The 16,740-nt window shown below is 41.0% G+C and overlaps 1 protein-coding gene across 1 annotated transcript in view; it reads left to right on the forward strand.

Annotated features, from left to right (window-relative positions):
• Window positions 1-15,607, forward strand: part of LOC147678088 (transcription factor HES-7.1-like) — a 51,992-nt gene extending 36,385 nt beyond the window's left edge. The window contains exon 4 of the mRNA XM_086946565.1: window positions 13,485-15,607. Coding sequence (XP_086802691.1) covers window positions 13,485-13,969 — 485 coding nt within the window. The 3' untranslated portion in view covers window positions 13,970-15,607. The remainder of the gene's footprint in view (window positions 1-13,484) is intronic.
• The last annotated feature ends 1,133 nt before the right edge of the window (window positions 15,608-16,740 follow it).

Raw genomic sequence — 16,740 nt, forward strand, 5'->3', positions numbered from 1 at the left:
AAACAGGGAGCCTTACTTATAATTAATGATATCATCCGAATCCCTCGATCCCAATGTATGACCATCTTACACAGTTACGGCTTAGGGAACACAATATCAAAAATGCCCTGATTTTTCTTGTGGCATGGAATGCACAATGCACACTAAAACTCATTCCTAAAATTTTTTCTTTTTTGTGTGCATTTCTTTTCCTAATCGAATGCAATCAGCTAAGTTGTGTTCTCAGCACAGCCTTGGTGTGAGCCTGTAGCAAAAGTTCAGTACTACTACCACCATATTGGACAACTTTTAGCGCTGTTTCTAACCATGTAAAATGATAAACTCATCAAGGCTTGGAGAATTAGTGAATGTCCTTATCTACCGTCTGATCAGCAAAGACAAGCATCGCAGCATCAACGCTTTACTTTTAATGTTAAATGTAAAGCGCGGGTGCCGCGATTATACCAAAAGTAAAGAAATTTCTTTACTTTTGCTATAATCACGGTACCCGCGCTTTACTTTTAACATTAAAAGTAAAGCGTGGGTGCCGCGATTATAGTAAAGGTAAAGATATAGATTTTTTTTTTTCATTTCTTTACTTTTGGTATAATCGCGGCACCCGCACTTTACTTATAACATTAAAAGTAAAGCGCGGGTGCTGCGATTATACCAAAAGTAAAGAAAAAAAGCACGGTCCTCCAATTTCTTGTCTTTTTGGGGCCATGTGTTTGAAACACATGGCCCCATAAAGATAAGAAATCGCTAACGACAGCCGTAATGCAGGCGAGGCGTCCAAGTGGGACTGCTCAAAAAGACAAAAGTCTATGTCATCAAAAGCTCTTCCCAATGGCTGGCCAACGTTTAGCATAAACGGTGACGCCGGACAATAGGAAAGAGGGGCCGGGCTTAAAGCCTGATACTGAAACTCCCTCAAAAACATAAAATCTCGCCAGCGTGACTGCGCATGTGCGCAGCCCATGCAGGTGAGACCTAAAAAATATCTGTTCTTTGCAACAGGCATACTAGCCCTCTGCACTTCTTTATGGCTAGTCAATCCTGCACTAGACAAAACTCGGATCTCTCTCTCTCTTTCTCTCTAGCAGGAACATTAATTACAGGAGTTATCTTGACATTTGTATTGCTACCTGAATGTTGGAAGAACAGGGAACTCTGCAGCAGTTGCTTTTAAATAATACCTTATTACTAAACGCAGCAACCCCCCTGCTCCCTCCGAAGCCAGTGCAGCCACATCAGCGGTGCTCCCCTAAAGCCGGCCCTGCAGGGATGGCCGTGTGCAGGGAGAACCAGAGACAGACCTAGTGCAGGGTACATTCTGGAGAAGCATTTGTCCAGCAAATACCAGCAACAGACCTCATTTTTAGCAAGTGCCACAGACTGAACACATCAGGGGCCACCAGTGACAGGCCTCTAAAGACTACCTTTGTATAAAAAAACACCACTTCCTTGATGTGGTGGAAGCATATCAGAGGAATTAACTTGGATATTACATATTAAATGACCCTGTGCTCGGTGCTGTTTGTTGTCCTATGTTTAAGACATTCCCACCCCACAGTGACCCACAGCAGGCAAGGGTAGGAAATAAGACCTGACCCGAGCAGAATGAAAGGGTCCACCCCATGTAATATAACAAACGTATACAGCGCCATTAAAAAACGGAAGCCAGCAAGGAACAACAACTTTGTTAATGAACACAAGCTTTCTTATGGGCAACATTCTCTCCCTATTTAGTTATTAAGCTTTTAGCTTGCACTTTTTCTGGAGCACGTATTATGCTGCACACACAGGTGCACTTTTTGGCCAATAATTTTCAAATGCACTATTACTTTCACTTTAAGCTTGTGGTGTGTAGTAGGAAGATTGTCTCTGGCTAGCCAACCCCAGCTTTACTAGTTCTGAACTTTCTGGGGCTTATTAGTGTAGCTGTGTACTGCATTCTGGGGAGAGGTCTGCAATTGGGTGATCTCACAAAGGTATCAAACTAAGACTATGCTCTAGGGAGCCAGGTTCAAATAAAAGCCCCAGCCCACCCACAGAATCTGTTTTTTGGGTGGGGCATTCGAAAGAGAGGTTAACAGATACCACCGCAGAACTTACTCTTATGTCCCAAAACATAATGTGCTGTTACTTGAGGACAAGCGAGTTGCCAGAAAATTCAAATACCCCCCACTTTGATACATGCCTCAAACACCGTCAGGTGAGCAAAGCAGGTAAACTCTACCCACTCTAGATGTGGTCCCTTAATCGAGCCTTCTGTCCATCTATTTCTCCATATTTTAAGCCTGTAATGTATCCATGTTTTCATGTTTCCATACATCAATCCTTTCACCATTCCATCCATCATTACAGTCTGGCATCCCTCCTTCTACTCACACTTCGAACCATTCCTCCATATCATTACCCATTTATTCATCTATCCATTTTCATCCACCTACAAATTCACCCTCCTTTTATCAATCCACCAATTCATCCTTTCACCCTTCCAACCACCCATTCTTCTAGCCTTTTATCATTACTGACACTTTCTTTCACCCGACCATGTATATCTTGTTTTGCCCTTCCATCCATCAGCCCTGTTATCCTTGCATTCATCCACAGTCCCTTCCTTATTTTTTATATGTCCTTCCTTTTTCTCTTCTTTCCAAACCTCTCTCTTTCATTCCTTCTCGTTTTTCTCTTACATTCTTTGCTGTTGTTCTTGTTAACTCCTGGTCACTGTGTTGTTTATCCTGTTCCTTACCACAAACTGCGAACAAAGAATACTCAGGAGTTATCTGCTGGGAATTCTGTTACCTGACTATAAGCTCTGAGTTAAGCATTCTAGGGCAAGACCTACAACACCCCTCTGCTACCAAACTCACAGGAATTTAATAGGTCTATAAACTAAGATTTAGGGGCCTGTATCAAGGTAAGCAGAAGTTGCCTAAATATGACCATATATGTGGTCTGCTTAATTCAGACATATTGCATATAGCCAAGTTCTGAGCTGGGATGGTGCAGTGAGCTAAAAAACGGTGATGGATCAAGCCCTGATCTTTGGACTGGGTAAGAGTGGTCTGCTTAATTCAGACACTCTGTTCATCACCACCCCCTTTTCTGAATCATTAAATATGCACAGAGGCAGACCCCAAAACACTATTCATGTGGCTCAGTAAATGTATTATTAATTCAGACTATTTACCATAGATGTTTTTAGGTTAGTGCTGAACATGTGAGTGCAGCACCTTAGTGCACTAACTGTAGACACAGGATGTTTCCATATAATGTGGTAGTGCAGGGTTTGTGGACAGAGGAATTGCGGGTGTAGAACATGTGGATCTAGGGTGTTTGGTGGCAGAGCATCAGTGCAAGGGCTGTTGGCACAGAATCATTCCACTGGACGTGTGGATGCAGGTCCTCTGGATACAGGGCTTCCCAACTCAAGGCTATACATTTGAATTTCTAGTTATGCATGTACAGAGCGGTGCAGGAATCACCGGAGTTCCTTCCAAAGGAGAATATGAACTGTGGATGCAGGACATGGGTGACTCTCACAGACCTTTTATCATGAAAATTACACAGGCACGTATGGTGGAACACCACCATGGTTGCAGAAAGAACGAACCTGTGTCATTTTCACGATAAAAGGTCTGTGAGAGTCACCCATATGGCACTCATGTTGTGTATGTTTTTAGCCTTCACCACAGTGTGCTGTGAGCTTGTCACAGAGGGAACACAAGTGTTTTCTTTATACTGAAGCCTCAGATCTTAATATTTGTTTTTATTCCTTCACCAGGTTGGTCATGTTCTATCAGGTACTACTACTCAGAGTATGTGTTAGGCTGGTTTAAAGAGGTGGTTTACATCATATAACCACCCATGTGTAGACAGATTTGATTTTATAAGGTCCTGGCGAATCACCAGCAGATTGATTTTTTACTAGGTGAGAAACATGTTGACCACCCAATAGAGCGCCCTATCTGAGACATAGCCTCAGACATGCATCATTGTCTGTCTTTTAATCAGGTTGGGAGACCTATTGATTACAATTGTTTTGCAGCATGAATCTTTCTTTCCTTCAGGTTACACACCTCCACTCACTCATCTACACTGGTTAGGCCCCTCACCCACACGGCACCAAAAAGCAATTTGGAATAAAAGATCTCCGCCAAAGAGCCCCTCAGAGGGAGCCCGTCAGGCATTGCAGCCTCGACCTGATGAGGAGCAGCTCTATGATAAAGCATAACACCCAGCCAGGTGTGTGAGTACCCCAAATTCCAAGAGGAGGAATCCCCATCCTCCTACATCTCATGACCACGCAAAACAAGTTCCTCTAGTTTTCCCTTGTGTCGGAATTAGGAACAGCATACTTTCTGTATCTTTCCTTTAGAAATGCATGTACAAAGGGTAACTTTTGTGTCAATTTATTTTAGAAATTGTGCTTGAAAATCATTCTCAGTAGGCAGAATCACAGAGCCTCCTTTAGGCGCTCCATAAGAACATGCTTGTAAGAACAGGCAAATTCTGGATTTTGTATAATGCCTCACTACTTTCAAAGTCTACTAGTCGCCACTAGTTACAGCGGTTATGAAGGAGCACCCAAAAATTTAATTCTAGAGCAGTGATACTCAAAATACGGCCCGGGGGCCGCTTGCGGCCCTCTTGACCTTTACATGCGGCCCCCCTGGTGAACAGCAACACGAGCTGCTGCTTGGTTGCTGAGGACTAATATTCAGAATTTGTTTTAAAATATACGGGCAGGCACTTATTAACCTGCAAATAAATGCTTGCCCTTTTATTTAACATGTTTTTAGACCTCTTCTCACAATCTCTGACCCACCCAGCCCCCCTACCGCCACCCTGCTGGCACCAGTGAGGCCCTCGTTCACACCATAGACCATACTTTGTGGCTCCTGGGCAAATGTTTGTGAGTACCCATGTTCTAGAGGTTACTACCTTAAAATTGTGAGATACTCACCTCGGTATTGGCTCAGGGAAGCAAAAGTGCATGAATAGTAGGAAGCTGTCATATAGCTCCCTGCCTGAACTGCAACATCCCAAAGTGGTCATGGGTGTAAAATGTGCATGCAGCTTGCTCAACCTGCTTGATATTTGTGGGTGAAATAAAGGGATAAAGATGCCCTCCATAGCATCGTCTCCAGGTTATAACCATTAATTGCGACCTAAACAGCCAACACCCTGTTGCCTGAATGTTCCTTAATGGACTCAAGTGTGATTACCGCAGCCCGTTATGACAGAAATGATGTAGTGAACAATGAAGTCCTGATTAAAGTACATTAATTAGTTGATCATTATGCTTAGCATCTATCTGATTTCACATTATTCTTTAGCAGGCACCACAATATTTCAAATCCAAATTTGAGATACCTTTTTCCTTATGTAGTATTGGAATTCACAACACAGGAGATGATCAGGAAGCCACTGAGTTTCTAACTTCTCATTGCCCTCCACCAATAAAAGACAAGTCTCCCCCCAAAAAACTAAAATGTGAAAAAGAATTATAAAATGAATTTTGAAAGTTTAGTGTCAGTTTAAACAATTCTAAAGTGAACATCCTTAACTCACTCGCTTAAAAGAGAAGATACTTCCAATCTACCTTCAGAGATTGGAAATAAAATTGTCTTCTCTCCTCAGTGAAATTTTAATTTACCTTCCTAGATCTCATTGCTTTATTCCTGTGTGTGTGTGGGGGGAGGGGGGCGGGGGGCAGGGGGAGATTCCTCAGTGAAAAAAGCTCTTGAAAATGCACATTGGGTGAGAGATCGCACAATGCTAGATATATGCAGCAAATCCTCGAACCTCCACGTCGACAGCGTAGCGAAAGAAGAAAGCAGACCCCACGTTTTCAGGCAAGATGTTGAGTTTATTAAGACCTTTCAATGACGCGTTTCGAGTACGATGTACTCTTGTTCACACACCGTTGGAACAGTCAGCCTGTTATTTTATATGCTTTCTTTCCCTGACCCTTCCTAAGGGCCACACCTCCTGTCGTGCATCACATGACAGAAAACATAAACATAGAAATGGTGCTAAAATGCGGATGGGAAAACAGACGACTTTTCTTGATGTTATTACTGAATTACAACATTGCACGAAAAATAATACAATATATACAACAAACCAATTTTGTTTATATAAAATGTATTGCGTCTAAAATTTTAAAAATGTACATTAAGACATTTATAAAATATAACCATTTCCTGCCCTAAAGCATTGCACACATCTCATACATGGCCTTAACACTTATCATAACTGCATGAATGCAGATACCCAAATTAAGGGCTATTGAAGTGACTGGTGCTTGATTCTTTCTGCTTGAATGCAGTTATCCAGAGAGATATAAAGTGCCTAATGCAGATTCATATAAACTGACCACCAGAATAGTACTTAACATCAAAGCCTTGATTTCCTTAGTCATGTGATATAAACATATCTATAACAACTCACTTTGTGATACCCACGAGCTAATGTCTAAAATATTTATTAAAAATTCAAATTTCATGAATTTACATATATCATAAATATCAAGACCTATATACAATTATATACAAAAAATTATATATAAAGTGTAGTATAAAATAACCACCACTTGATTTGTGCTCCTATGTATATGTGCGAAAAATGTGAGTGAGAAAAATTTAAACAATTAATTTTATAAGAAAGAATAAAGCATTGTGTACAATCCTAAAAAAAAGAGAAGTTGCAAATTCCATAAACACACGTATTGTCAGAATATTACCTAAGGTATTCAAACTGATATATCTTTGCCGTGTGAAATGGAATTATTAGCTCAGTGGGTTATTTGATGATGGAATTGGATTACAACATGAATCCAAAAGCCAATACTGAGGTAACCAAGACTTACGAAATCCAACACTTAGAAAAACTCCACCTCCAAAGACGATACTGAGGGAGACACTTATAAGAAATTATGTAAGTCCTCTGTGGCGTTGAGACCGTATGGTTGTTTGCTGTCCAACGCCACGATGTACTGGGTCTCCAACCTTCTGAGTAATTTGTCCCTGTCGCCACCCTGTCTCAACGGGGGCACTGCATCAATAACAAAATAACTCAAACACGCCAGATCCCTGGCGTGCACCAAGCCAAAATTCCGGGCCACGGGGTAGGCTGAATCATGATTCACTATTGCACGGAGATGCTGCAATATCCTCACGTGCACCTGCGACCTGGTGCCACCTACATAGCTCAGGCCGTAGGTGCAGGTCAGGACATACACAGCAAACTCCGTGCGGCAGTTGAAATTGCCCTTTATTGCTATCTTGGTGCCAGAAAACGGATTGTCATAATGGGTGGTGTTTTGCCCAAATTTACATGCACGACAGGAAGTGCATTTGAAAAAGCCCTTCCTAGTGAGCCAGTCACTGCCACTGACTAACTCAGGACTTGATTTAACTAACTTACTGTGCATGCTGTAGGCTTTTTGAAAGTGACAATGGGTCTGTCTGAAACTCTTGAATTCAATACACCATCTGTTTTTAAAATGGGCCAATGCCTGTTAATGATGGATTTGATTTGCCTTTGCTGGCGGCTATAGGTGATAATAAGCCTAGGTGATTGGTCGGGATGTGCCACCTCTGGAGACTTTGGTGACAAGAGAGATGATCTGGACCTTTCCTGAGTTTTAGTTAGTGCCCTGGAAAGGGTAGTCTCACTGTAGCCCCTGGCCCTCAAACGCTCCATCATAGCTTTTGCACCCTCCTCAAATTTCTCCTCACTGTTGCAGATTTGTTTTAATCTCAACAATTGCTAGATATATGTAAATTGGATTTACGAATTAGATCTGTGGCTTAAAATATCTCTTGCCTTCAACAGTGGTTCACCAGTATAGGCACCTTCCTTTGATTTATAAACTCGATATAAACTTAGAATGCTGTTAAAGTGGATTCCATTAAACCTTTAATTCAAACATAAGCATGTCTATGTCCCTGATATACGCTATTTGTTGCGGCATGATTTTTATAATGCTTTGATCAATGGGTATTCCCTGCAATAAGTGATCTCAACAACTGTATTTGACAGACAGCAATCCCTAAAATGTAGTCGCAGGAATCACGTTGCCCATTTGAGCCTGACAACAATATCCACACTGGAAAACTTTCTTTGTTGGAAATTAATTTCCCCTGGCAAGCACAGGTTCTCCCTCAGCTTGAAACACCAAATTACCAACAAGTACAAAACAGGGAATGGGGGAAGGACTTTGACAGACTCACAAAAAATTCAAGAAAGATGGATTGCTGTGAGTTGTTAGAAGTATTTAGACATCTCGATCCACAAAGCGAGATTTGATCACCCCAGAAGGCTTTGGCACTTTTCTTTCTACGTTATCACTGATATATAGCCCCATGATCTCTGTATTAATTTGAGACATGGTCTGATGTGAGAAGGCAGAGGGACATGAATAGCATTTATGAAGGTGCCATCTTGCCTCAATAGCAAGATCTTTCCTTGAATGTGAAACGTATATTTAAGGAATTTAATGGGAGAAACCTGTCTTCCTTCAAAAGTACAACACATGCCTGTTAGGCTATTCTTCCTTGCAAATGCCATAGAGAGAGGGGAATCAGACCAGGCTGGGGTAACGTAGGGAAAGGTGGTGCTACATAGAATTATTATCAGATGACAAATGCATTTCAAAAACATACAACACCCTGAGATAGATTGTGGAAATCCAGACATGATAAAAGTTGTGTGAATAAAAAATAGAAATATCATTCTTAAAGAGATGGAAACCGATTAACATAAGGAAATATTTTTCAGTATTGAATATAAATTAAATGCTGTTCAGGGTTGAATTGATCCTTTAAGGGTTAAATCAGCACTTTTATTTCTTTAAATATTTGTAACTGCTGAGGACACACTCCCTCTGTAACATCATCTTCCAAAATTAAACCCAACTGAACCCTGCCCATGCTGAAGGCAGTTTTATCTGTTTCAAAACAGTTATGATTCCAAATATCATAATTTCACCCGTTTATGAGATAAGTACAACCCAAATTTATTTATTTATTTATTTATTTATTTATTTATTGACATTTGTAGAGCGCGGCGAATACCCGTGGGCGTCTCGGCGCTAGTTAAGGGATGGATCAGCAACTGGGGTACACACACACTTGTTCACATCACATGCCTCATCTTTTACAGTACTCCGCCAGAGTTATGATCAATACCAAAAACACGAAACCATTCATTTCCACTTCCAGAGTGCAACTACTCCTCTTACTACTACTCCTCATTAACCCCAATATCTAACCATTATAAGGACCACTTCAGACAAAACCTCAAACATCACATTGCAACTAATTTCCTCTTCCTATTAAGCCCCCACATTTTAAACTGCTTTAATGGCCCAATGTTGTTACTTCTCATGATAAAATATGACCACCCTAAACTTTCCAATGGCAAGCACCCTTCTTAGACCTCACCATTTTATTATATTAGCTACCAAACCCCTGGACATAACCATTGGTCCCTTCAAATGTCATGACCCTTCACAAGATGTAACCAGTCTTCACAATGGTCCACTCCATACACAATGATCATAATAGTTTTTGACGTATCCCAGGTAATACTCAGTACAACCTCTAAGAAACGCCATCCAGACTCATGGGCTTATTTACAAGCTACTTGTGCTGCTGGTTCATCACTTTTAATATGGGAAACAATGATGCACCAGCAGCGCAAGGAGCTTGTACATAAGACCCTCACTTCTTTTAAGCAATGCTCCATTCAACTCTCCAGTATAATACCATAATTTGATGAATTAACCAATCCTTAGAACCCAATGAAATCACTTGTTAAATCAAATTCTCACACAAACGGTCTTCTCCATGAGGAATGCCCTTACCAGTCAGACCCGGGCGCATCCTTTCCTCCATCCATCTCAAAGCTGCAACTAGCTCTGGTACCTGTTTTTCTTTCATTCCATTGTGCTGTTGTTGGCTTCTGTTTCTCTTCTTTCTCCCTAGCTGTGATCTCTGCTGTCTCCTGAGCCGCGCATTCTGCAGCAGTTGGCGGAAGAAGTTGTGAATGGATTATTCAGAGTTCATGCTTTTGAGGCATTTTGTCATTCTACCTGCCCTCAGCCAGTCTCTTTGCTTAACACTTTGTCTTTCCATCCCTGCAGAGTCATTGAGTGAACAATGTGATAACAAAAACAGGCTGATACTTCTGCCTTTATGTATAAGCACAACCACCTGGCCCATATTAGATGTTTTCCTTGTAATGCATGTTTACTTTCTACCGCCTTTTCCTCTCCTCCGCACCTGATGCTGCCCCTTCTTCACCTTCAAACATTCTTTTGAATCTTTTAATGTCTTAGTCTTTTACTTACCACGTGGCTTTCTTTCCATAGCTCCAATGACCTGCCCCAATTTTCACTCTTACTATATCTCCCAAGTTTTTGTTGGTACTGTCTGATTTTTTTCTGTCTCCTCGTCTTCCCGGAGGTGTGGTAGGGCATAGATTTGGACAAGAAGTGTCATACGTTGTAAGGATGGGCTTCATTGAAGTATATGGCATAAATGATTTACAGTTATTTACATTGCTTCACAGCTTATCAAATAATTCAAGTTTTTCATTAAAAATAAGTATTTTAGTAATTGGACTTTGAGAAACACAAAGTTAGTGTTAATAGAATGAACAAAACTTTCTCATCAGTCAATAGCATTGAAGGCGGTGCAGCCATTCCAAAGACAAATTCACCAAAATGACTTTTCAGTACTGACTTCCGCCTCTTTCCTTTATCAGTTAATGATAACTTGTTATCACTTCGTGGTGGGAAAGGACAATGCTCCTTAAACTAACAGTTCATACTAGAAGAACATACACGTATGCACAAATGTATTTAAGCTCCCAACTGCAAGAAGATAGGCACACCTCTGAAAGTAATGGTTTTTATTGGATTGTGTGAGATTCACCCTGCTTCACATCCAGACTTAGAAATCTGTCTTCCATGTGGGGATTTTATTCTGCTCTTTTAAATAGTTGGATACTCACCTCAAGAGAAAGTTTACTATTTTAAAACAGCAGAACAATACCATCATCATCATCATCATCATCAATATCTTTATTCGGTCTGATTAGAAATAGACCATAAAAGTACATAGAAATATTGCACATGGCCAAGGTCACACATACAGTTTTAAAATAATCTTACATTAAAAACAGTTAAGGATATATGTATTCATGAACAGCTTTAAAATACCACAGTACATCAAATAATCATACTTAAAATAAGCAAAAATTGCAAGTCGTATATAAATGTTAAAGCACCATTGCACTAGTATAGAAAATGGCAGACGTTTGAAAAGAATAATGGAAAAGGACAAAGAACAAACACCTTGAAACGGGTCAGCTATGCGCTCCTACAATTCCCCAAAATTAAACCAAAACATCTCAACTGAGCTCAATCTGCTAAGCCACATTTCTGACCAATTATCCTGTCATAGTTTTTCTAGTCTGATGGCTGCTTTCAAAAAGGCATAGGTACAATAAAAGTTTCAGGTAAACTTAGGAATTGTAAGTGGAGGAGAGGTGATCTACAGCATCGGAAACCTAGCCCCCGTAACAAAGAGTGCTTTCATGCTGAATTGTGCAATTTTCAAAACAACATAAAGTGCAACGGTGATGGTGCAGAATGATTGTCACGGGGACAAGTGCATACTATGTTCCCATTTGGATCTAATTTTTTTTTGTTAGAACAATTAATTAACCCTGCTCTGAAGCGAAAGAGAAGTGACTGCTCCCACCTTGACAATTCCAGAGATAAGTACAGGGGAGGTTTGTCTGTGTGTAAAAGACTACAGCAATTCAGAACCAATGGTTTAGATAACTCTATTTTCAATCTTGTGTTTGCACTATAGTCCTTATGTATTCCCCTCCTCCCGAGCCTTTTTGGGTATACGACTGGGATCAGTGAACCAGGAGGATAAACCTGAGGATCCAAAAGTGTCCCGTATATAGCTCAACCAAGGAATAGAATAAGCCTTATCCAACATTAGGCAGTCGAGTATAATGTCCTAACAAAGCTTAGCAGCTAGGTTCAGCCAAATGCAAACCCATAGTAAAAGTGGCGCGAGCTGAATCTTATCTGCTATAAATGCATGGTTTACCTCGAAGTGGGTAATAAGACTAGAGGTGGACGGTGATAGACTCAGCAACTGTCGTAAAAAGCGGTTTTCCTCAACCTGTAAAGAATAACATTTATTAAAACCCCAAACTCCTGCACCATACACATTTTATTTTAAACAAACGTCACCAGCAGATCCTTTTTATATGTTTATAGTGGTACAAACAGACTCTTTTTAAATATAAATCCTTTGTTTTACCAAAAGCTGTGGCCTTTACACATGTGCACACTCCAACAAAGCCAAACCGACTTTGGCATCTTTCTGGCTTTTCTCCTTCACCAGGTGTTGTTTTTACTGCATCTTTGTCATGATGCTCAGTTTGGACAAGAAGTTTTCAAGAACATATTTGTCTGATGCTGCCACCTTTGCTTGCTAGGAGCCAGTGTCTTGGTAGAGAACATGACCGTCAGAGGAACAGCAAAGTACCATACTGTCCCTTAGTAGTCTTTGTACTAACCCTTTTTATGGACTAAGACCTCATCATTTTTTTTGCAGACTTACATAGTGTGAACTTAGCTCATGCGCTTTGGAACACCTTACAAGAGAACCAGAGTATGATATCATTTTTTATGGACACAGGTAGATTATCCAATTGCCCAGATATACAGGCTGGTTAAACGAGGCCTGAATTTGAACCTGTCGCCCCCCCCCCCCCCCCCCCTCCCAACTAACTTCAGCGCATCTCTAACTGCGAGACCACATAACCTCTGCAATTCATCCAAATGATTGGCAGAAGTGGGAGTGGCCACCTACACCTGTAATCCTATGTACTATGTATTTGCATAAAGGCTGAACATTGGGTGAGCAGTACATTATATAGCTTAAGAAGGAATTCCTGGTCTCACCAGCAATTGGTTGTAGTGTCAAGTATGGTAAATGGAGTGAGTCTATGGATAGGAGCACAGGAGACACCAAAAATACTTTTTTAACTTAAAAAAAGACACTGTTAATAAATCTTACCTATTTGCTCAAAATGTTGTCTTAATCAATTATTTTCTGACATTTCTGTTCCTACAAGAATTCAGATTTGACCCATGTGACATCTATAGCAATGTATGATGGCCTCCAATGAGTGCTTGCCCAAGTCTTCTACAATGCATTAATGTAACACTCTTTCTATACAATGAATGTAGAACTGTGAGAGCCAAGCAAGCCTTCCAAGAATGTGCATTGGCCTCTAATAGGCATACAAGAGCTTGCACAATAAATGTATGCCTCTAATAGGTGTGAGCCTATGCTGAGTAGGATTCACACAAGCCTAAGGTGAGTGATAAACCTAGGATCTGTATATGATTTGAGGTCTCTGGTGAGTGCTAACCATGGTTATGTTTTATTTAGCTAAGGAAGAAACTGCAAGAAAGAGGTATGAAGAAGGATTTAAGGAGTGCTTCCAGCAAGCCACGGGATCCATAAAGGAACTCTGCCCATCGACATCTAACCAGGTGGTACTAGATTTTCACAATTACCTGGCAAACAAAGGCAGATTGTCAGGCCACGATTGGTGCACGCCTCTTCCGGACAGTTATAGCAAGCCTAATTGGACCGGAGATGCGAATTGCTGGTGCACAGAGACCCTCTCCAAAACTTTGTCTAAGCCACCGTGGTCTGTCCATCACTCTTGCCCAACGAACAATTTTGTGCCTGAGTCAGATGGTCCTGCGTCACTTCCCCAGAACCAAATGGCGGATCAGACAAGATTGTCAGCAAACACTTGCTCTTCGCTTCCGGCTGGTAGCCCCAGTCAACAAAGACTTCTTCCAAAGATGGTGGATGCTGCAGAGAAACCAGCTGTGCTACAACCAATCTGGAGGCCTTGGCCTTAACCAAAAACACTCGATTTAACTTTAAATTATTTGCTGTAAATATATACCTATATTGCTGCTCTCTTTCCGTTTGGAACTTTCAACCTCCCTATCAAATGTTTATTGGCATTTCTTTAATACATGTGCAGATCTTGAAATTCTGCTTTGTTTATGCTGTGTTTGTGTATCCTTGATTTTTGTCTCCCAGACTTTTCTGTTTCCTTATTGCTATCTGTTAGTGTCTTACCCCTTGCACGTTTTCCCCTACAGTTTACAGTCAATGGCATAGCACAACATGATGGGGCCACCTGCAGAATGTGATGTAGGACCCTAGTGCATTGGAAAAATGACGACCCCTGAAGGGTTGGGGGTCCCTGATTCGGCTGGAGACTCTTGTGCACCATAGGGGTTGCAGGGGTCTGTATTACACCCCTGTTTACAGTCATGACACGAGTTCTGCAAACATGTGGTGTGTAAGAAGTTCAGTCTTTAACAATTGGTTGTATCAGATTGCTTTAGCAATAACTTTAGAGTTGGGAAGCAATTTTAGCCCCACCATCCCTCAGAACATGTACAAACTATGCAAGCGTTCTGCAATCTAAATTATGCAGTTTTATTGTAAAATGGATGGGCACAGCATGCTATGGACATTTTAGTTCGCCAAAATACCAGGGGAATGGAAGTGACATCACAAGCTCTTTCAAACCAGAGGCAAGTCGTATTCAGTCCATAATCGCTTAACAGCATCCTCTGAAGGTTCAGGGGGAGGCCAAAGAGTGGAAATGCTGCAGTAAACTTGGCTCTGGGAGCTCTGCTTGCTGTTTCTGTGCTACTTAAGTCCAAGGGTGGCAAGGGAAGAACCAGGGATACCAAATGTAAGCCAGGAGTAGCCTCTGAGATGGGAAGGTTCTTTATGAAGCAGAAGATAAAGTGTGTTTCCTAACACAACTCAAGGAAATGGAGTTAATGTGGAAGAATCCTTAAAACAACTCATTCCTAATTTCATAAAATTAGAAGGAAGAACTTGAGCCAAGTATATACGCTTTAGTTCGAATTTTTCTAGTGCATTGAAGCAATGTATGAAGCAAGGTTGCTGCGGTTAAGGGACAGATATAAAACAGGGCGCTATTGGAAAATCCGCCCAATTCTAGCAGAGGTGGTAAATGGAACGCAATCCACATAGGTATAGAAATTTAGCAGAAATGTTATATTACGCTAGTGGATGCTTACATAATGCTGAGTTGGCCATGTGCTTGGCCTCCTGGCCTCCAAGAATGAAAACATTGTTTTATTAGGAAATCAAATGACTTTCCATTACAACCCAAAATCAAAGCCAGGCCCTGAGGGACAGCTTGTTGATGCATTTTCATCCTGCCAAGTAGACACGACAGGAGTCATTATGTTTGACCATGAAAAGCAGAGTATACTAGCCCAGCAAGCAGATCATAATCAGTACCAGACAATGATCCTAGTTAGGAGGTGTAATATAGAAACAGACGTATGTTTTTAGGACATGTGAATGTCCAGCCCATGTGTTGTGAAAATATTTAAAAGACCAAATCTAAAAAGCGCTTTAAAATTATATTTTTTTATGTTAACAGAAGTTGTTATATATTTTCTTTTCAGATCTTTGCTGTATATTTTTCAATAAACAATGAAAATGAACCACCTTCTTCATAAGCTCTTATGTGTTTTCTGTCAAACTAACCCTTAACTCATTTTTAAAGGATGGTGAATCTGTAGATTTTCTTTATAAACCACCCAATACTTTTTAGGTCTAAATACGATAAGAGCACTGTAGCAAGTAAATCTAAACAAGATGTGATTTTCTTAGTTTATTCTTCTGCAGCACCGTGGTGCATCCTTCAGTGAAGAAGTCCAGATGTAACTGCCTTATGAAATTGAACATTCAACAGACACTCTAAACCAGGGGTCTCCAAACCGGTCCTGGAGGGCCGGATCCATGCCAGATTTTTGAAATTACTACATGTATCTCAATGGGGATATCCAAAAAATCGGGCATGGATCCGGCCCTCCAGGACCGGTTTGGAGACCCCTGCTCTAAACAGAACACAGCCTAGATCTGAAAATAAGCATATCACCTGCATGGAATGTGCGTATGATGACACAACAGGTCAGGAGCACATGCATAAAGAAATGAGAATGTAACTAGCACTTAGAGGCTTTTCATGCACCCAAAGAGCCACACTTCAGTTCATATACTTGAAGCATCCTAGCTAAGGCTCATTCAAGGTAATGGAATGATTTTTGATCAATGACTAGTACCTAAACATCCAGTGTTTTTAAATCAACATCAGAAGGTTCATACTATATTAACAAGAATGTTTAGGTTATTAGACTGCAATACATGGAAATATAGATTAGTACCTGTCAGTAATGGGGCTTTTATCCAACTGATGGGTTACCAATAACGGTATAAATAAATAAGACGATGTTTGAGCTGTCAATCACATCACTGGAGTTTCTTGGTGGAAAGCTCTACCTTTAACTGCTGCTCATCTCCAATGTTGTGTATGACTCCCATCCCTCAACTGATCACCAAAGGTCAACTGCTCAGGGGTAGAGGAATCACAAGGGAAGAAATGCACACCACAAACTCTCCAGAACCAGGGCCGGACTGGGCATAGCGGGCACTGGGCAATCCCCCGGTGCGCTGCAGGAGTGGGGGCCGATTTTGGGCTACTGGGGGCCATTTTTGTTACAGGGCCGTTTTTGCCAGGGCCGGTTGTGGTTCCCAGTCCGCGCCTGTCCAGAACAGGTCAATGTTAGAG

The sequence above is a fragment of the Lissotriton vulgaris genome, chromosome 12 (assembly GCF_964263255.1).
Source record: "Lissotriton vulgaris chromosome 12, aLisVul1.2, whole genome shotgun sequence".
In the NCBI taxonomy this organism is placed as follows: Eukaryota; Metazoa; Chordata; class Amphibia; order Caudata; family Salamandridae; genus Lissotriton; species Lissotriton vulgaris.